This window comes from Etheostoma cragini, chromosome 2, assembly GCF_013103735.1.
Source record: "Etheostoma cragini isolate CJK2018 chromosome 2, CSU_Ecrag_1.0, whole genome shotgun sequence".
Classification (NCBI taxonomy): domain Eukaryota; kingdom Metazoa; phylum Chordata; class Actinopteri; order Perciformes; family Percidae; genus Etheostoma; species Etheostoma cragini.
The window spans coordinates 8,561,446-8,583,769 of NC_048408.1; the positions used below are offsets into that span (position 1 = coordinate 8,561,446).

At 42.0% G+C, this 22,324-nt stretch overlaps 1 protein-coding gene across 3 annotated transcripts; it reads left to right on the plus strand.

The window, feature by feature from the left end:
- Nucleotides 1-556: 556 nt before the first annotated feature.
- Nucleotides 557-20,523, plus strand: rgl3a (ral guanine nucleotide dissociation stimulator-like 3a). Of its 3 annotated transcripts, XM_034897943.1 has the most exons (19): nucleotides 559-717; nucleotides 1,372-1,632; nucleotides 7,495-7,781; nucleotides 9,527-9,571; nucleotides 9,988-10,157; nucleotides 10,251-10,408; nucleotides 10,490-10,801; nucleotides 10,916-11,019; nucleotides 12,186-12,270; nucleotides 13,693-13,746; nucleotides 14,302-14,388; nucleotides 14,499-14,531; nucleotides 14,693-14,814; nucleotides 14,927-15,022; nucleotides 16,056-16,191; nucleotides 17,451-17,717; nucleotides 19,002-19,116; nucleotides 19,790-19,965; nucleotides 19,998-20,523. In XM_034897943.1, exons 2-18 carry the CDS (start codon nucleotides 1,444-1,446, stop codon nucleotides 19,942-19,944), a joined length of 2,415 nt encoding a protein of 804 aa, XP_034753834.1. In that variant the 5' UTR covers nucleotides 559-717; nucleotides 1,372-1,443; the 3' UTR covers nucleotides 19,945-19,965; nucleotides 19,998-20,523. The 3 variants fall into 3 exon arrangements, 2 of the variants coding, with proteins under 2 accessions (XP_034753834.1, XP_034753844.1); XR_004660100.1 differs by lacking the exon at nucleotides 19,998-20,523 and having other exon boundaries at nucleotides 557-717; nucleotides 1,374-1,632; nucleotides 17,531-17,717; nucleotides 19,790-19,931; XM_034897953.1 differs by lacking the exons at nucleotides 559-717; nucleotides 1,372-1,632 and adding an exon at nucleotides 5,440-5,715.
- The last annotated feature ends 1,801 nt before the right edge of the window (nucleotides 20,524-22,324 follow it).

Below are 22,324 nucleotides of genomic sequence, written 5' to 3' on the forward strand. Positions count from 1 at the left end.
GGCCTGCGCGTCCTGGTGCAGATTTTGAATCGCTGCCAGCAGCGTGAGTAGGTTTCCTCAACCTCTAGAGCCATCCCCGGCCCCCAATTCAACACGTATCAGCAGTCAGTAGATGTTTTAAATGGCGAATTTGTCACGTTTTTATATGGGCACCCTGTCTGAACCGTGCACTGTTTCCCAAACTCAGGTAAGATACATGTCGGCCTTTAACAGGTTCAACGAACTCTTTTAATATCATAAGCCAGTTAAAATTAGCTAACTAGATTCACACTGAAAGAAAATAATAATGTGGATGACGCGTCTGTGCACTTTCTGTAAGCAGAATCCAGGCATCCACATGTGTGCTGCCTTCAGTGTTTGTATATTACTCTACACTGTGATGATGGTGAAGAGGGTTTGTGCTTTTATTCTAATGAGGTGGTTAGTGAACTGGAATGATGGGATGTGAAATGAAATCAAAAAGGGACACATTATAAATTACAGTGTACAGCCAAGAGAAGGAGGCCAATCCAACACACACCCACCCACATAAACATGCGCACAGAGCATTATCCACCCACAAACACAAAGAACAATCAGTCCTCAGTGATGCATGCCAGAGTCTCTTCCATCAGAGTTTGACACTGACTGTCTCTACACTGTCTCTGAATAATGTGGCTGCCGGACTGAACCTCATCAGGACTCAGGAGACGCAGATTCACAACAAGCAAGGTTATGGTAAAGAAACTATTTGTCTTTTGTAGGGTTTTTAATTGTATTCAAAGTATGTTTTGAATGTTAAGATTTGGGGTTTTGTTGAGGAAACATTGCTCTCAATAGCCACATGTCACTGAATAATGTGGATTTTGTACCTTTTTGTTTTTAAAGAAATATATTTTATGGTTATTGAACATTGAATTGAAAGTCCTATTCTGTACCTCATTGTAGTCTTCATATTTTCAGTGATTGTTCTCATGATGGGCCCATTTTGAAGCCCTTTGAGTCTGTATTAATGATCATATAAATAAAGTTAATTTTATGTAGACCTACACTTTTCCAGTATTGTCATCTCAGTAAAAACAGTACTGTCAGAGAGACAGTCCTTAATATGCTCTTGTAAAGCTGTAGAGCGGATTCCTCAATCAGTTCAGACAAGATTAATTTTTACATGTCAGTTTAGAGGTTTTATGTGCCCTGTTCATTTCATTTACGTCATTGTGCTGCGTTGATCCTAATGAACTGAGTTAGGCTTATAACTGTCCCAGAACAGTAGGTTTAAATATGTTACTATCTGACTGGGATACTTCTTTGATGGTTGTAAAAAACATGATATTACGAGAAAATGTTACAGCGAGTGACTATGCCTAATGTTTTCACTCTCCTCCCTCGCAGAGATGAGGCAACAGGTGTGGGAGAGATCTGACGAGCTGTGCGTGGGCCCGTAACCGTGACACAGAACACGAGATGAGGACCGTTATTCCTGTGATTGGAGGCGGTGATGGAGGGGAGTCCCGCGGCCTCCGCAGTAGGGTGGCCAGGATGAAGAATCTGCTTTGGCTCAGGCAGAGTCAGTGGGTGGACGTCCACATGGACACAGAGCCCGGCGTGTGGCTGACCAGCTTCCAGATGTTGGACACTGATGGCCAGTACGAGGTGAGTCAGAACCCGTATTCCTTGAACCCCAGATTAGGAATGCGGGATTCACCTGTTGTGTTCCTGTGTTGCAGTCAACTGTGGCATCTGCTCTTGGTGTCCTCAGACGTCACTTTATTTAAAACTCTAATTCTGTTGTATGGGGGTCAAGGATATAATTCAAAGAAGTCAAACTAACACATAGATCTACACTGTGAAAACCTGGATGATTGGGCAAACGGAGCATGATGGAAACACACACACACACACACCCCAAACGTAGGAGGGTCTCTCAGATGCAGGAGGGTTCATCATTCATCCTAATTAGAATATTAAAATGTGTGAAAGTAGGAGTTAATATAATATTCATATTGTAATGAACAATGTTGAACATTGCCTGTTCATTTGGTAATTATAATGTGTTTTGGCTGAATGAGACGCAACACATTTAAATGCCCGAGGGTGTTTGGCTGGTTGGTAGCGTAGAGAAAAGACAAATTGGATGTCTCTGTCTGCTTAACTAATGAGTCCACATCATCCACTCCAAGGGATGCAAGTAATAATTATTTCCTTTTTGGTTAATCTGTCCATTTGTTTTCATATTAACTGTTCTATACATGGTTGACACATTTTAACAGAATAATAAACCTCTGTCACAATTTCCAAGAGCTCAACGCATCATCTAAAAGTTCCTTGTTTTGTCCGACCAACAGTCAAAAACTCAGAGATATTAGATGAATAGTGATGTAAAACAAAAAAAAGCAGCCGATTGTCACTTTTCCTACGCTAGAACCAGCAAATAATAATAATAATAATATTAATAGTCTAAGTAATAGTTTGGTCTGTAAAATTAGAAAAGAACATTTGAGAAGCAGGAGTCAGTGAGATTTTACCATTTTTGCTTAAAATAAAAAACAAATACATTTTGAGAATTACGATTAATGCATCATCAATTGTTGTCGATTAATTTTATGCTGATCAACTAATTAACGGTAATTGCCTAATTGTTTTGCCTCCAAAGCAAATATTTGGGATTTTGGGTGATAGTTGAGGGATTTATCAATTATCAGGATGGTTGTTGGATTTCCTGGTTTAGTAATTGATTTATTGACAAATGACTCCAACACGAACACAAGTAATGTGTATGTAGCGAGGCTGGGTGATGCTACCTTTTAGTATAGTGGGGTTATCTTAAATGATTTGACTGCTGAATGATTGTTCATTTTGATTGACTCCTTCCTAGATTAGATTCCCTGTTGTATTGCGTGTCCTCTGGTAGAAGTGGTAGTGTCAGGCATCCTGATCTCCCGTGGGATCCTTGGATTGGCGATGCGCTCTGAGTTGCTCGCTGTGGGGCTGGAGCTGAGTCTCTTGTCCCATGCGGGACTGGCGGTCCTTCTGTCACTGTGCTCAGTAATTCATTAGTTGTAGTTGGACCACGGGTCATACAAACATCTGTGACGGAACAGTTGTCATACATTGAGTCATTGTCTACGTCAGGTTTCTCTCTGGGAAATTTTTCCTGTTCATCTTTAACATTTTTACACCCAGGACGTCATCCGCACCAGACTTTTTGTGATACTGCAGGCACTCCAGGAAGTAGGTTGTGATAATGTGGGTGTGCTGCATATTTTCTAGCTACAACGAGCTTTGGGTTTTGAGCACACAACTTCAACCCGCATGTTTCGGCATTATCTTGCATGCATGCCTCCGCTTGTTGCTTGCCTGTCACCTCATCACCCATTCATGTGTCTAATGAGTACTAATTGAGATCTCTCCTGGCACTTTCTCTGCTCTTTTATTGAGCCTCTGTAGAGAAACTGGGTGACATCATAACATGGGAAAATGTGGCAGAATGTTTGTAGATTTTCCAGTTCAGAGGAAGGAGACTCATTAGAGAAACAATAGCTCATTATTTTCTTTGGACTTTGCGAGTAATGGACAGCCTGATTACAGACGTCCCATCGGCTTGGATTGTCGTTGTAATGATTTGCTGCTAGTCGATTTGTCTCTGAGTGTAATTAAATGCCCCGTTTCCTGAAGACTCTTCATTTGCACGTTCCTTCCTTGATGTCACAATGTTGAAGTCAGTGTTAAGGAGCAGAACAGACCTGTTTCACATGCTAAGTCCCCACCACGCCCCAGATCACAAGAGGCCGTCGAGAAAAACTGTCCCGACTGGATTTTTAAGCAGCATTGGCACTGAAATGCAAAGTTCCTAGCATTTCGATGTTGGCTTGAAGAGTAGACAGAACATTTATTTTGCATCTTGCATTGAATTTCTTCCTGGAAAATGATCCCTCAAGTTTTTATAAACTATGTTTTCTTGATGAATGTGGGGCAGGTTTAAAGCTGGCAAGCCTCCTCTTGATATTGATATGGACAGAGAGCTTTATTAAATTTAAATTTGTGAAAATGTACCTTTTTTAATGTTTGGACATCAAATGTCACATTATTGCCTCTGCCATCCATTTCTGTGAGGGAAAAGAGAAAATTGTTATGTCAACGTTTTAACTTTAGTTTGCTGTAGTTCAAATTAATGACCTAGTGTGTCTGCAATGTGAGATCAGTATCATTCAGCATTTAAAAGACACAACATTTTATCCAAAACCCATAAACCAAAAAATATATATATTTACTTAAATACACAATGTGTTATTCTCTGCCACTAGGGGTCTCTGAATCAAAACCATAACAAAAGATGGAGCAACGCTGTCATTGCAGTCAGTTTCTCATAGTTAGGATGCCTTCAGTGTTCATTGTTCAGGATCAGGCTCGTCATTGGAGGAGCTGCTGTTCACCTTTGCACCCTTGGGTGGCTGTGGCTCAGGTGCTAGAGTTTTGGCCTACCTAGTGGAAGGTTGATGGTTTGATCCTTGGCCGTGTCCCATGTTGAAGTGTCCTTGGGCAAGACGCTAAACCCTGAATTGCCCCTGATGCTGTGCCATTTGTGTGTATATGTGTGTGATTTCTTTGTTTTCTGATGAGCAGGTGGCACCTTTTATGGCTGCATGGCATTAAGACTGGAAAGCGCTTTTATCTCTGATAACTTAAGATCCAGATGTTCAGGAGGTTTATTGGGAGACGCAGAACTCTCCTCCTCTCCAGAAAAAAAAAACGATCAGCTAGGCTGGACGCAGAATAAAGGAGTTTTAAATTAAAATAAGTGTTTCTCTGACGCTTGAGTGGCTCAAGCGGTGCTGCCACTAGCTGTTTTTCTGATCACTTTCGATCCCATGACTGTAATCTTTCAACCAGTTAAAAATGTATAGTAAAAACAACCAAGTTCTAAAAATGTGGCTTAAAACTGGATAAAAAATGATTTGATGGCGGCTTCTGGCAGTTAACCGCAATGCTTGATGCATGTGTAAAGGGGCTATGAGGCCAACGACGGGAGACAGCAATCGTGTCCTTGATTAAGATTACATATCTTCTGGGTTTGAACGGTGTTGGAAATATTTGTGATAATGTAAGTACACAACTCAACAAAATAAATAACATTGGTCTAGTCGTTTTTAGACATTTTAATGCGGAACAGTTGCATATTATATCTTTAACTGTAAATAATTTAGGAAGTCATGTATTATGCCTTTAATTAGCCCACTGACTTTTTATTTGACTTATTCTTTTAGAGAGCCCACTGCTTGTAGTAACAGTGCCATGGGTATCAATAACAATTCTTTTCAGTCATGGACTCATTTTTAAAAATTTGCATGAGAACAAGTAGTGTGTTTACCCTTCTTATCCTCATTGGTCAGTGCTCTTAGCACCGCCCACACATTTCTCATTAGCCACGCCCAATGCAAAACAGCCCCCAACCTGTCCTCCCACTCAAAACTGGTCCATCCACCGTCAACCCCACATCCACTGTTGCTGTTCGTCTGTTACGTCTGGACACAGTTCATGCTTTACTTTATCGTGCTGTGTGCCATTAATTCTAGAAAAAAATGAACGATATTATTCAGACTGAACTGAGCTGTCACAGTACAGAGTTGATTCCTTAATTTTTGCCTGGGCTGCAGCAAAAGGAGTTTACTGACACTGATTTTGGATAACTTTTCTTAGAGAAAGAGGACAAACATGGGGAAATGGCAGTTGTCGATGGTAGGTTAAATGAAATGTGTTTGGCCTTGTTGTCATTTCTGTGTCATTTTGTCAAACTTTTATTTATCTATTATCTAACTTTACATGTGTAGTCAGTCAACTAGCTAGCTAAATGTGGACGTTGTTGTCTCGTCTCTGGTCACCCGGACAGACATATTGATATAACGTTACTGGTTTCATTCATGTATATCCCATGTATGCATGTAATGATGTAAAAAGACAACTAGGTCCACCAGTGTCGCATTTTTCTCAGGCAGCTAGCAAACTGTTTTTTGTCTGAGTTTCTGTCATGTGATATCGGCTGTTCTGTTCTCAAGCATGGTCTGCTTCTGTTACATGTATGTGCCAAATAACACCGTGTGAGTATATACTTTTTAACTGTCTATGGTATATATGGACAAACTGCCACTATGTTTTCTACAAGTCCAGTCTCACTTCAAAGCATTGAAAAGTTGTTGAAAAGGGGGCTAAAACCCAGATATCATAGTCTGCATCATGCTTCATTTTGTCAACAACCCCATTGTCTGGGTTCTTCAGACAATTATATTTGGACATCAGATAGTGAAGAGACAGATAATGGGACAACTTGCATCAAGTAGCTTTGCTTTACTTTTAAGATTATTTTCTGGGGCTTTTCCCTTTTATTACATAGAGCAAAAGGCAGCAAGTGGGATTGGAACCCGCGCCGAGCAGGACTCAGCCAACAGCTCAGCCCGTAGCTTCTTTAATGGACACATAGCTGACAGTCCAGTTACATGTCAAGTTGTATCCTATAGATGGATTTTCTTGCCACTCATCTAGCGGTTACCTTCTTCCACTAATAAGCATTGTGGCGTGACAGTAAAGTTCCTCTCTTAGTACCGTCCATTATGTAATATCATTGTTCATCATCACTCCAAATATGACAAAAGTTTCATCTGTTGGTTTTTGTTTTCTCAGCTCTTGTGTGTAAAATAATACGAAATATATTGATCACAACCCAAGCTATTCAATGCTTAATAATATTTCAAGTAAAACATTTTAGCGTAAAATACAGAGTAAAACAATATGACAATATGAGAGCTAATGCTGTAAAAAATGACTGCCATAGTATATCCCTCGCACTTAAAGATTCCAGTGAAATGTGTTTACTTGTTGGTCCAGGTCAAAGAAAAAACATCCTGATCTCTCCTGGACAATTTATATTGTTTCTCCGCAGTTTTTGAATGTGTAGTTTTAGGGGAAACGTAAAGCTGTTGCTATCTAAACAGATCCAAAGTTAGAATTAAATTAAGGAAGAAATTGTGTTATGGTTCAATATGTTGTCGCTCCCTTTGTTTGTGGACATAAACAAGTGAATGCCTCTTTGCCCAATGAGGGGCCATTCACCAGGTGTCTGTCTGAGCTCAAGGCTGGGTCGCAAGCAGAATCTCAAGAATGAGGTTAAGTGAGGTTGAGTTTGGTGTTTTTTTTTTTTTTTAACAAAATGACTCAGTCTGAAGTTCTAGATATGTAATATTGTCATGGTAATTAAGTTAAGCAGCTGGTGCCAAAAAAGCACCATAACTGCCGGGGATCCACGGAGAACCTTTTTAGAAGTTTCTTGTTGTGATATGTTTTTATGTGTTCCTCTCGGTACAATAAATTATTGTATGGGTTTCTGTTATGTTGTATGTGACACATTGACAGGCACAAAGCAGTATGTGTTATCTACCATCTCGTGAAGCAGAACAGAAGGCTGTATCGTGTATTTGGGTGATTATTTGCCAGATCTTGATGACCTTACTTTCTCTCCTGCAGGACCCGGTGCAAGAGTGGGGGGAGGAGAAGGAGGACGGGGCTGTGTTTGGCGTCACGCTGCTCAGGGAGCCCATCCTCCCGAGCCTGGACGCGGCAGATCTCCCTACAACATTTGCCAAGTACCACACGGTGAAGGTGCGCAGGCTGAAGGCCGCCACCTTGGAGCGTCTGCTCAGTCACCTGCTTGACCACGAGCACCAGGAGCCCGACTTCATCCGTGTCTTCCTCTCCACCTACAGGGCCTTCACCTCCTCCACCAGCACCCTTATCAAGCTGCTGTTTCAGAGGTGAGAAACTGTACCCAGCAAGGCTCCCATGAGGGCCCAGTCAGCCCGTCTGCAAGGCCACTTATAAGGTCTTTGCTGCTGATTTATCCTGATGGAGAACCTGACATTTAGACACTTATTTGCCTATTTGCTGAGAGTAATAATAGAGCTTCTTGGCAGAAAGGCCCCTAATAGTCTAAACCAGGGGTCTTCAACATTTTTTAGGCCAGGGACTACTAAGCTAAAAGAGAGACTGAGTAGGGACCCCATACTGTATATATTGTTTACAGTTGTGTTGCATATTAAACTGGGTCAACATCATGTTTTAACATTAAACATACATCTGCACAGTAAGGCACAATGGCTCCTTTTTTCAAAAGTAGGCCAATTTATCTTTGCTATAAAAATGTCTTAATTCATATTAATGTGTGTTTTCAGACAAATTTTAGTTTTTGAAAAAATTTCAAAACTTTTAAAGAAATACTTTTTTAACATAATTTAGTGGTCCCCCGCCTTCACTTACTCTGAGGACCCCCTTGGTGACACATAACCTAACCAGAAGCCAGAATCAGATTTGAGGGATTTCATATTTATAACTTTTTTTGACATTGATTTGTTTTTCCAGCATGTGCTACTTTTAGAAAGGTTTAAACTGTGTGATGTTTTTGGCGCATAACCAGTTTGCCAGATACATACATCAATTTCTAAAAGAAGACAACTATCTCACACCCTCTTTATTTTGCCTCGGCGAACCCTCTATTGATGCTTGAGAAGTTTCTATGACAGGGCTTGACGTCATGAGCAAAACAAAGCAGTCAGGAGCTTTGTTCTATTTCAGTGTGGTCATGACTACACCCTCCACACCCAGTGGAGCTTCATTACCAAATTGAACCTGGGTGACCTGTACACTGAGATTTAATTTGACTGAGTAGGGAATCATACTAACACAATCAGGGTTAGACACAGAAAGCCTCTTTTGTTTTTAATGCTCCCCGACAGTCCAGTTGCAGTTCTTAATCTAATTCTATTTACATAATTGAACGGCTAAAACGGGCTCAGATCCAGTCCATTGACCTTGCCTGGTCTTTTGTCTCTCTCGGTTTCTTACAGCTCACCTTTGCTGAATGTACTGCAAATTGGCCATTCGTTCCGTTCAGTTGAAATACTATTTGTCAGACACAGTCGCCCTTATATCAGTTGTGTTGGTGGCACAGGTTTCCTGTAAGCTTGATGTGAAGTCAGGATAACTTGGAAAGTGCGTTTTCCCTCCTTTGGCTTAAAATATTTTGTTCAGGACGTTACATTTTGTTGCCGTCATTAACTTGTAAACCACCTGCTCTGAAACTTGATTGGTGCTGTATAAGTTAAAATGTATTCATCTTGTTTGATCAAACACAACTTTTACAATCTTTTATCTGCTCTCTTGTGTCACCTTTTGATTCAGTAAAGAGAATTACCCAGTTATAAAACTTTGTGCAATATGCTTAAGTTATACTGCATGTGTATTTTTACGATGGGAGAATTGACCCCTGAGGGAGACATTGGTTATCCCTTTACACTCGTCGCTCTGTAAGGCCCCAGTGTGTCTGCTGGGATCCAAGAGTGTTGCCGGACATTTCCACAGGGTGAACCGTTATAGAGGATCAACCTTGGGACACTTGTTGTATAAAGGATGTTTTCTTTCACTGTGTGATCTCTTTATGTGATGATTATCATTGAAATGTAGTGCTCAGCTGACAGGTAAACACATTTACCTTTTTCCACAGACATGACTCAATGAGGAACCTGGATAACACTGTCTGTCAACGCAGGTGAGTAACCACTCCTCCATTGGCAAAGATTATTTCGGATTTGACGTCAGTCCAAATTGAGTTTAGATAAATGGATTTAATAGAGGAAAGTTATATAATTGTTCATTTGTCTGCCTCAACACATGCCCATGTTGTCCAAGCCTCCTTTACTAATTATGATTATTATCACAAATAATAATTACATTTATATAGCACTTTATCTTAGACACTCAAAGCGCTTTGGGGGAGGACTACTCTCTACTATCACCAATGTGTAGCACCAACCTTGGTGATGCACAACAGCCTTACGATGCCAGACGCTCACCATCAGCTTGGTAGAGAGTGAAGGGGACACATTTTTAGTGGTGGGGAAAACCTGAACCTGAACAAGTAAAAGGCTGACACTATAATTAATACTTCCCTGTTTGTCCCCCCAGTCCATTACCCCCTGTGATCCGGCTGTGGCTGGAGGAATACGGTGAAGACTTCCGCGACCCCCCTCAGTACCATGACCTCCACCTGCTGTGTGTCCACTTGCGGCGTGGCCTCTGCTTCAGACGCTTGGCTCAGACCGCCGAGACCCTCCTCAGGAGGCTCCAGGAACAAGGTACAGGGGAGATGTCATCATGATGGACCGTAGATAATATAAAATCCTCTGCATTCTGTTCCGTTGTCATTTAGGATTTGGTTTGTTTGACAGATTGCAATGAGTCTACGTCACAGAACAACAATGAATTATTGCAGCAGGATCTCGGAGACCAGGAGGACGGAGGAGAAGTGTCCACTAAGGAGGAAGTCAAACACTTTATGGACTTCCCTGTGAGAGAAGTGGCGGAGCAACTGACCCGATTGGATGCTGTAGGTTTCATTAACAAATCTCTCAAAGCTCATTTTTCGTGTCAGTGTGGGTCACTCATTGGTGTTGTGTCTCTCCCTTAGGAGCTGTTTGTCAGAGTGGTACCCTTCCACTGCCTGGGCTGCGTCTGGTCCCAGCGTGACAAGAAGGAAAACCGAAACCTGGCGCCCACCGTCCGCGCCACCATCACCCAGTTTAACGCCATCACCAACCGTGTCATCACCTCACTCCTCTGTCCGTCCTCTCCCAGCCCTTCCACTTCCTCTCCCATGTCATCGCCCAGATCCGCCTCCACCTTCCTGTACTCCTCGACAGCCCCAAGCTCACTTTGCTGCTCTCACACCAGCCCCGCCCACAGGGCACGCATCATCGAGTGGTGGATCGCCATAGCTCAGGTTAGTGTCCAGAAACATTTATAATTTAGTTGTTTGAAGTGATGTAAATGAACATGACTTTTGTCAGAATGTCATAACCCAACAGCCTTTCCTTGCTTTTTTTTCTCTGTTCAGGAGTGCAGGCAGCTGAAGAATTTCTCCTCTCTGAGGGCCGTCCTTTCAGCCCTGCAGTCCAACGCTGTGTATCGCCTCAAGAAAACCTGGGCTGCTGTCAGCAGGTCAGCAGACTGTTACAACACGCTACACTTTCGTAATACTAATAATCAGGGCCACATGGAATCTGCAGATGCAGAATTCCCATTAGTTTGCGGCAAAAAAAAGGGTCGGTGTGGTGGGCACATGGTTCAGAAGGGTTGTACTTAGTGTCTTCATTAAATCACAGGTGGGTTTTGGGCTTGTGCGTGAAGTGAAAGCGCGAGCAGATCATATCATAATACTATTTCACTCTGTAATCTCAGGGCTCCAGACTAACTGATTTGTAGCCCCTATCAATAGAATGTAGGGACACAAGCACAAAATTTAGGGGCACACCACTTAAATCAACCTGCAACGCAAGAACGAGTTGCTTGCTCACTGTTGTCAGATCTTTTTCCTTCACACAGACGTTTATGCGTGCTATATTATTTGTAGGACCCTCCCCCTCCACACATTAGCCACTCACAGTGGCCATTCCCTATCCCTCTAACACTCATTGGCCTGCCACAGATTCTGGATTCATTGACGCACGCCTTCCACGTTTAACGTATAAAAAAAACAAGATGGGGCAAATTTACTGGTCGCACATGTGCAACTGGATGTAAAATTCACTCAAATTTTGGTCGCAAAATGCGACCACTTGGTTGCAGTCTGGATCCCTGAATATCTACATTTTTATCTTCTGCAAGTTTGTGTGCTGCTGCGCGTCCCTGTGTGTGTGACCGGTATAGTGTGTGTGCGCTGTGCACGTGCCTGGGTGCATTTTAGTAATGCGCTGTTAAAATAACAATAAAGGTTTTTGTTGGTCAATGGCGCGATCATGTTCCGCTGCCTCAAGATAGCAATACGCCAACAATGCACCTGAACGCACCTCCCTGTAAGACCAGCACGCCCATAGGCGCACAGATGGGCTCAGGTGCATTTTCTGTTTAAATGACTCGGGCGCTGGACAGGAAATTGACAACTGCGTCAGTCTCAAACTAGCAAAGACACTTGCGCCAAGTGCAAGATAGGGCTCAGAATGTTCCCATTTCTCTACTACCAGCTAAGGAATAGGCTTAATTCTGCAGATTTTCATTCTGAATCATTGCTGAAAACTGCCTTTTTCAAGTATGCAGACTTGTTTAACATTAATATTGACCCTACAAAAATAACACTGCCTTAACAATGTGAATTTGTTTGGTTTCAGGGAAAGCATGGCCATCTTCGACCTCTTGTGTGAGACTTTTCCTGTTGAGAACTGTGTGCTAACCAGCAGAGAGATCCTGGTGGAGGTAACTACACAGTTTTTGACATAAACACACACAAGAGAATGCAGCCTGGTTGATCTGCCTCAATAATGATGAAAATAGATCTGTGTGCAGCTTCCCTCCCGAGGCATGGGTGGAAAAACAAAATATTGAATGCACTGCACTAAGATAATAACAGGTTGCTTGTGTCGCTTCTACCAAACAACCTTTTTTCCCTTCTGACTGGGATGTTGGGGCTCTGCATGGTTAAAAGTGTAATCCCCAACAGCTAAAACTGTTATTAGAGATGGTCCCATACCATTTTTTTCTTCCCAATATCAATTCTGATACCTGAACATGCGTATGGGCTGAAACCGAGTACTGATCCAATACCAGTGGGTCATATATTTTATTACTATTTAACAACTGTATTCTTATGTCCCTTTCTTGTCATTCTGGCTCAGGTTACTCTTTGTGTTTTCCTTGGGAACAGGGGTGCTTAGGCATAGGCCAGATGGTAACAGCTTATACTCTGAATAAAACTCAGAAGTCGCAAACACTGGGCATGTGTGTGCCGGTAATGCTGATAACGGCACTGGACACGGGATTTGTCACAAATCGCTCGATTAATAGCTTACTTCATGTGGATGTAGGCAGTAGTGGCATCATAAAATTATCGACAACAAGGTTGTTCTTATCCTTGTTGAATAAACCACCAGTAGTCAAGGCTGTTGTGTTTGTTTTATCTTGAAAGGGTAACATGAGAGGGGCGGGACCAACCCGTGAAGGACACTTTGTAACTAATAAGGCCCAATCAGAAAGCAAACATAAATGTTTGCGTCATTGTTTCAAAGAGACAGACTAAAACGCAGTTTTTAAACTAAGATGGCGTCCGCAGCGTCAAATGTCTCAGTTTTGGTGGTTCTAAATTGCTGGAGTGGTGTGGATGTGAGGCGTGAACTTAGCCAAAGATATGCATTTTAAAACTAGAACATAGTTGTGATGATGTAGCCCTGTGAGAAGTGGAATACACACATCACCTTATGATCCTTTTACTGAACGTATTGTCACTAATTGCCTCTAATTGCTGGTTATTTATTTTCTCATTTCTTTTTAAAATCACAAAACTGAATGTCAGGTCTCCAGTTCACCCGCCAGTCTGTGTCCTTGGTTTCCTGTGGAAAAAACAATTGATAGCTATATGTATTCAGTGATGTTATCAGCAGCCCAGTTTCTATAGAGTAATAATGAAGGTCATTGTTAGCAGCCAACAATAAAACTACAAATAAAAGTGGTAAATTGGGCACTAATAAGTACCTACTGCCAAACCCAACAACAACAACCTGTCAGCAGGTGCTTAACCCAAAATCAGTGGATGTCCTTTTTATCATCTCACACCCAGCAGCCTGAATTACAGTTATTGTGTCTTATCAAAGTTGACAGGACTTGTTGTTTTTTTTCCTGCAGGATGGGACTCAACCAGATGACAGTACCACCCCCGGCTCAGTATCCAGACACATTGTAAGATAATAGTCATCACTTGTTTGGAAATAACCTCTTGGTTCCCCAATTTCAGGTTTGAGCACCAAAACCAAGAGAATGTGTCAGCTATACCAGCCAACTAAAAATGAAAGGCTGAGGTCTAGTTTTTTCTACGCCTGGATCATCAATTCTACTTCCCTAAAAGTCACATGATTTCAGGCTGAAATAATAGAGCCAAAATAGAAACCAGATTTCCGGGCGCCTGGGTTTCTCACAGCTCTGCAGTTTACTTAGTCCGGGTAGGGCTGTGTGTAAAATGTTTTATACCTTCATATTCAGTCTGTTTAAATATAATAAGATCAATATTCTGCCCTCCTTTTGTTCCTCTTTCTTTTCCTTTCTTACTTAAAGCAAATTTTCTATTAGAGCGACATGTAGGACTTTAACATGAAATATTTTCTGCTTTTTGCAAATATATTACTTGTATATTTAATTTGCACGAAATAAGTAGTAAGTTGTTTGATACTCTTTTTGTTAGTGGAGGCCATAGTGATTACCAAAATGTTTTAAATGTGGCTTGATCTGTGTCCTCAGAGCTTCAGCAGTGGTGTGGTGCCGTACCTGGGCACTTACCTGACTGTCCTCACCATGCTGGACACAGCGCTGACTGACACAGTGGAGGTGAAGACACGCCACACTCAAACACCCACCTGATATTTTAGTTTATTCTGCTTTATGGTTCTTTTAATCACGCCATATTTGTAAGACTGCTTTTTATTTCTTTTTCACAGGGTGGACTCATCAACTTTGAGAAGCGGAGAAGGGTAGGTGTCGCCTCCAAGTGGTGTCTTACATGAATGACTAGGATTGTTTTAAATTCAATTTTAATAGCGAGCGCAGGTGTACAGTATATTTGTATGTTCTGCTGTATTCTTTTCTGTTCTATGATTTAATCCGTGCGTTGTTTTACCTAATTCTCTTGTAGGAGTTTGAGATTATCTCTCAGATTTGGCAGCTCCAGGCTTCCTGCTCCAATTACAGCCTACCAGTAAACCATCATATCACCGCCTGGCTGCAGGCGCATACACTGCTCACAGACCAGGAGAGGTGAGACATGCTCTAACACCCCTGCCATACAATAAAGACAATTGGGTGGATTGGAGGACTATTGCAAAGCCTTTTGCATTATTTCTTAATTTATCTTTTTTGTCTCCTGAAGCTATGAGCTGTCTCGTGACCTGGAGCCTCCAGTTGACCCCTGTCCCAGCTCTCCCAATTCATGGAGCAGTCGCCTGATCTCTAAGAAGCTTGCCACGTAAGTCTGGAAACCACCTCTAGTCTGTAACTCTAACCGTACGTGCGTGCTACGTGGGTGCGTGCGTGTGTGTGAGACTGCACAACGTTAGTTTTTTTCTAAATGCTAATCTAACTATCACCACCTTCAAGTTGATGCTTGAGGTGTCACTTGTAAGGACGATACCCTAGCGAAAAAGACATAATCAGTGTTTTGTCTTAACCAAGCAGCCTTTCCGGATAAAGAAATCAAATGTATTTCACCTAGGACTCTTCAGTGGTTCTGTTCGCTGTTGTTTCCCTTCACCCTCCCTCCCCTCCAGGGGGAACTGGCCTTTGTAAAAACAGCAATTCAAACCGGAGGTCATTGTTCAAGGTGTCACCAAAATGACTCCCCCGTGCGCAGAGCTCAGGACCCGACACCTAGAAGGAGAGGAAGGATTTTGGGATCTTGCCAAGTTGATTTGAAAAAAAATATTTACCAAGAGATGGACAGAAACACTAGTTTGGCTATTACCAAACCAAGCCAAGTTCGAGAAATGTGAGATTGAGCGTTGGTCTTGGGAGTCTGCTTTGTATTTTCTCTGCACAAGTGGCGTGACCAACGGGCATAGTTCAAATGACTCTGATTGGTTGAAGGACTATCCAATTGTGTGCAGACCAACGATTTGGGTGACGTACTTTGCAGAGCAAGTATTTACCAAAGCCGGTCTATAGTAAGGCAAACACATCCTTCTTTTTTTAGGAATTGTTCCGGGGAAAGGTTTCATTTTAAGAGAAAACTTGCTTTTCAAAATCTTTTAAACTGGCAGCAACAGCGGCATTAATGGATTGGTGTTTCTGCACTTCGGTAGTCAACATGTTGAATGTAAACAAAAAGCTGCTTGTCACTTCCCTGTTGTCGTTGTGTTAAACCCACCAATAGCGTGCTGAAGCGGGAGGATTAAACGTGCATGTGTAAATGTTCACCTTATTCATCTGTAGTGTAGATTGGAGTGGATTTCAGTTGCTATTTTGGGAAAAGGTACCCAACTAAATCGTGTTTGTGTGTGCAGGTTGCGATCATCCAGCGATAGCTCCCTCAGGAAGACCCACGCTGACCAGATCAGTGTGTCGTCTTCCGGCTCCAGCAGTTCAGACATGGAGGACCTCTCTGCCCCTCAGCCCTCCCCCCTCAGACTCAAATTCAAGGTGAGCGCTGAAGTTAGATTTATGGTAGTCTCGCTTTGCCAGACCATCCACCCACTCTTAAGCGGAGGAGGGTCTAGCTAGTCCTCACAGCATTCTGGGATGGAAGATAACATGCTCTGGTTTATTGACATTTCTTGAAACCAATCACAATTGTCATGGGCGGCACTAAGAACCGCATGGAGCCGCTACAAAAAAAAAGTCATGCAAAAGAAAACTCTGGACAGATAGTCTAGCTAGCTGTCTGGATTCACCCTACAGAGATCTGAGGAGCAGTTAACCATAGTCCTCAGAAATACACCGGAGTGTAAAATTCAAACACAAAGTAAGCGGAAGGAAACAGAAATCAACGAAAATACATGCACCCTGCAGAATTTCCTGCGCCAGCAGAGCAATCTCGGAAGTGGAACGTCAAGGATCTAGACTGGTGGCTGCGTTGTTCCCGACAGCAAGCCATAATATGACGCCCCCGCGGCTAACGTTTCCAGCACAACGGCTCCGCACGTTGTAGCTACGCATGATTGTACACCTTTGGATCTATGTAACTGAGCTGAGCTTCAGTTCACCCTGGCTGGCTGGCTGGGAAGACTGGCCGAGCAGCTTTAGATGTCCTGTAAACATCTATATGATTCTTCACATACAGACCACAGGCAGTCAAACTGCAATTTGGTCAGAGAGAGACACCACACTGGAAAAATAAAAACATGTGAGATGAGATGATGATTAGATGAGCTAAAAAAAAGAAACGGAAAAAGTGTTTACAGTGTTACAGGCAGACAGTAGTTTAGATTTGGAGATAAACGACTGTCACGTTAATACTTAGAGTAGATAAATGCAATGTTTTACAGTGCGTCTAACGATGTGTTTACTTGTGTTGCTAGGCAGCCTGCTTTCCCTTCCTTCCCCTTTTTTCTTCTCTACTACTTCTTGCTTAGTAACAGATTATGTTGTGTGTATGCCCTCTGGCGTTTTTGGATAATACTGTAACAAACAATGCGTCAAGCAATGAAAAATGTGTTCATGGGGTGCCAGCGCCACGATGTAGAGCACCATGATAACTAAAGCTTGACAGTCTCCTGTTTTCATAGCTAGAGTGGATGGAGGTCAGGAGCAGGGCCATAGTTTAAAAATAAATAATAAATAAATAAACAGCCAAAGACAATTTCAATTGGGCTTTCCACTTAGTTGTGGAAATGGTTTTAAAATTGTAACACAATATTTCTTTTTTCCCCTCTGTCTTTCCCTCTTGTCCCCTCCCTCAGTCTTCGTCGGGCTCGCTCCACAATGTTGCAGAGGATTTTTCCTCCGGCTCCATGTCCTCCTCCTCTCCCAGTCTGTCCAGCTCTTCCAGCAGCTCCTCACACCCAGACCTCAGCTCTTCTTCTCTGACGCTGAGCCCGGAGCTGCCATTGGCTAGCTACTCTCCTCCCGCTGTGCTGCCCGTCTACAACAAGCAGGTCGCTGACCTGTGTATCATCAGGGTCAGCGTGGAGTCCGTCAGCAATGGAAACGTCTACAAGAGCATATTGGTGAGGACGCTGGTTTTCCTAATCTTGTGTTTCCGACGTCAGCCATCTAGTTTTTAGTCAAACACTAGAGTAGAAGAAAAAACAAGGCAGCACAGGACGGTCTTGGAATTGCTTAAATCATTTGTGTTGGCACTCATTACATAAAAAGAAAACGAACTTGTTTCATTAAACAGTCTTTCAAAAATAAAACAAGAGTTGCGCATGATCAGAAGTCTAAAAGGTTAGCAAAAAAAGCTACTGTGCTGTTATCAGCCCAAGATTTATAAATGAACTCTTAAAGAAAACATTATTAATTTCAACTTAAACCACTGACGGTTATTTCTTTTTTTAAAGTTGTTTAATGTACCCAGCTGCCGTGTTGAAAACAGGCGAGCCAAGCACTGCCCACCGGCCGGAGCAAACGTTCACGTTTTACAGCTAAACAGTTAACGCTAAAATATTTTTGTTTCTGAAAACATTTGAGAGGAGAAATATGCAATGCAGTAACAGAATCTAGATCTTCTATTTGATCAGCGCTGCCTAGTTTGACAGTTTCATGAGAGTTAACACAGCGTTGGAGTCTCCTCGGCTCTGATTGGTTGTTTCCTTATGCCATTAGTAGCACCAGGAGGAGGCAGAGGAAGGGGATTTTTTTCACAGATTATCTGCCTCATGTACTGCAGAACTGTCAGGATAAAGTGACAATTTCAGCAAATCCGAAAAATTGAATTCTTTTCTAAAAGTTACCAACAGTAGCTTTAAGTGGAGTGGGATGTGCGCTAGTAGCCAACCACATTGATTTCTATCAGTTTCTTTACAGTAAAGCGTGGTAGACAGTCTCCCATTGTTAATCATTACCCACATGTCAAGAAAGTGTAAACTCACATGTAAACTGAAGACTCTTCTTAAAGCCACGTAGAAAATTTTAAATCATTAAATTCCTCTGTCACCTTGAAAGTATTGAAAATATTGTGACTGTAACCGTAGTATTTTAACGGCTTGGAAAGATGCCTATTTTTTTGCACAGATTGAGCCCATGCTTGTCCCTGAAATCTGTTGGAAAGAAATGATTAAGAAAGAGTTCATGACAGAGTTGGCCAAAACAATGATAAACTGATCAGGAGGCTATTCTGCATGGTCTCAATGGTGTGCGTGTTGCTCCCATACCTGATGAAGGTCGGAAAGAAACGTGTCAATAAAGATTCTTTATCTCATTTGAAAGAGTCACTGGAATCGCTGAAAATAAAAATCACTCAATGAAAAGCTGGACACGAAAACCTGTTCTAAATACTGTTTCCTCTCCAGCTGACCAGTCAGGACCACACGGGTCAGGTGATTCAGAGAGCTCTGGAAAAACACAACATGGAGGATGTCTGCTGTCGTGATTACAGCCTCTGCCAGATGCTCAACAATGGAAAAGGTGAATATATTAGGTACAGTATAACCTGCTCCAGTCCTCCTTTAGTCCTTTTTCTTTTCTTTGTTAGTTACTTGTCATAGGATACAAGACACAAGGAAGACCACCAATGATGTGTAGTTTTTAAACTGATTGTGTACTGAACTACAAAGCTGCCAGTCAATCAGCATCAGACCTGAAACAAACTGGGGGTTGGCAGTAGCTCAGTCCGTAGGGAGTTGGTTTAAGAACCGGTGGTTTGAGTCCTCATACAGACCAACGGATGGTGGTGGACTGGTAACTGGAGAGGTGCCAGTTCTCCTCCCAGGCACTGCCAAGGTGCCCTTAAGCAAAAAATGACGTTTTATTTGATCTTGTAGCAGAAGAAGTCTGGGCATCCGTAACATATCTAACATAAACGGTAGTTGTCAAGAAATCCATTATAGAGGAAGCAAAAACCAGCTCCTTTTTTATTAAACTATAACGCAAGTCCTCTGCAAGACATGAAGGGGTATAACTGAAGTTATTTTCAGCTGGAAAACTCTTATTATATTTTTGTTTTCTTCAGTGATGCTTTCATTCTTTCTAAATAGATTTAAAATTTCTGGCATTTCTGAAAAAAAATTACTTAGAAGCAGATGATGTAAGCTATGGTAAAAAAATACACTTCATCACTTCATTCCTCTTTCTGCCTCAGAGCTCCAGATCCCCGACAAAGCCAACGTGTTTTATGCCATGTGCACCTCCGCCAACTATGACTTTGTGCTGCGTCAGCGCTGGAGGAGCCACAGGAGATACCTGGGCTCCTCTTCCAGTCTTGGAGCTCAACCCAGGGGCCGCTACACCAGGTGAAACACATCTGTCCCGGCTGACTGTTGGGAGAAACAAGCACATGCGTGGCTGTTTGCCTTTACTATTTACTCACCGCCACGAGATATGAGCCACTCTGAAAGAGAGACTAGCAAGCAACCGAGCTTTGACTGCGAAATATCTTTGTGGAGTTCTCATCTTGGCCTGGAGCAACACTGAAATGCGTCACACTGAGACTTATTATGGACTGTTTAAAAGTGATGCAGGAAGAGAAATATCCAAGTACACTGAAGACAGACACAGTAGGATTTTCTAATTCCATCTATCATCTTGAACGTCATTGGATAAATGAAGCACAATTCCCAGGACCTGCTTTTTTTCCAAGATAAACACAATATACAAGTATAGTAAAAGTATTAATATTGGGTGTCATGAGATGAACAGTTCCTAACGTATCACCGTAGCAACATACAAACAGGATGAGGATCAGCTGGTCTGGGGAGAACAGTGGCGTCATGGTGCTACTGGAGAAAATGTGGCTGCAGTTTTTCGTCTGGGACGTCAAGACGGGGGGACTTTTCCCTCAACGTGTGGCTTAATGAATGACTGACTCCTTTAACTGCGCGACGCAGAGTGACTAAGTAGGGATGCTCACTGTTTGTTGAGAAAGCATTTTAGTCATGCTGACCGCGTTGAAGAACAATGAGACCCCCCCTTAAGTCAAATGGCATTTGAAATGTTTGCACTCCTGACATTGAGATTTCCTTTGCCTGGAGAGTCTGTAAGAAGTATTTAATCGTCTTCTAGTCGAGGATTTAAATGTTTTAATGTGACATAATATAATCGACTTAAATTATTAAATGCATTTCCGTATTTAGCTTTCAGAGCAAAAGTGGCATGAGGAAAATGTGTTAGTTTCTGTTTGTTTTGTTAGCTTTGGATTCTCTTTTCAGTCTTCAATGCCAATCTCTTTTCAGTGTACTTAAGTTGCTTTGAAGCTCAACTTAAGTTTGCATTATTTTGAATGAAGATGACTTTTTGCCGTCTACTGTACTTAAACAAAGGAGACATTGTATGTGTGCATAACGTGCACGTGCCAAGTGGTCTTGCCTGGATTGCAGCATTTACGTCAGAGGGTTACACAGAAGTATCTCCGGTGTGTGTCTTCCTCGCTGATGATAAAGGCGTGTGATTCAGGTGGGAAGCTAACTCCACCTGTGTGAGGCTGTGAATGAGGGAAACCTGAAGAATGATTAGTGTATGTAAAAACAAAGTGTCTTAGTATGTGAAATTAAGATCATCGCAGTGATGTGAAATCCTCCCCAAAACTCGAAGGCAGCTTTATATAGTATTAGAAGTAGAAATTGGTTTGAAGGATAAGTCCAGATTTTAGAGTGGTTAACATATTTAAAGTGAACAAAACAAAACCCACTGGTGACGTTTCTCCTGAGTTTTGGGCAGGATTTAGCATCTCTTGGGGAACCTTTAATGCTGCTGGGGTTTGTTGTAAGTCACGAGAATGGTGGGTAACAAAGGTCTGGCGGCTGCAACATAAAGTATGATGGAGGAGTCCACAGAGTGATTTCCATCTGTCTGTCGACTGTATTATTAGTAGCTTTCATGTTTATAATCTTCCTTCATTATGTACAAAATGTAAGTAAAGTTGTCAAACGTTACTGTATGCAAGTTGTAGTTCAAGCTAATGTACATGTCTTTGTTCTAATATTTTATTTCAACAGATTCTTTATTTTTAAATTTTAATCTAAGCACTTTCTGTTTATAATTAGTATTTCATGTCCACTAATAAAGACAATTTGCTATTTATCATAATGCCACAATTGTTTGTTTTTATGTGTTGTAGTGCTTATGATGTAGGAACTTCTTGGGGAAAAAAGGTTGATATTTTGTTTTTATAGCACTGTTGGGGTTAATATAAAATTTAGGCTTTAGTTTTATGTGTTTTATGTTTGTAGAAATTGATATAAGCTCTTGCTTGGTACGATACATGATGGTTGTAACTGAGCAGCAGGTGGAGCCAAACTCCAAAGCTTGAATTGTTTTGTCTGGTTTTGCTCACCCGCCTAGTTCAAAGCCAAACAACTGGTTTATCCTGTCAAACATCCAGTCTGTTCAGGAGTGACCTACATTTCCCTTCCTACAACGCCAAGCTTGTTAACATAACATCTGTGTGCCGAAACAATGTTGTCTAAGCAGTTGAAGAAATCATATTGAGGTGAGAATCAAACACAAGTCATCATGACTATATAAACGGTCTGCAGAAATGTAGCTAAAAGCGAGAGAGGAAAGGGGAGAGTTGGGGTCAGCAGGGGCGTTCTCCTGCCTCTGCACCCTGATAAAACATTCAATAATGTGGGAGTCAGAGGTCACAGTGACAGATGTGTGTGTTTGTGGTGGGGGGGGG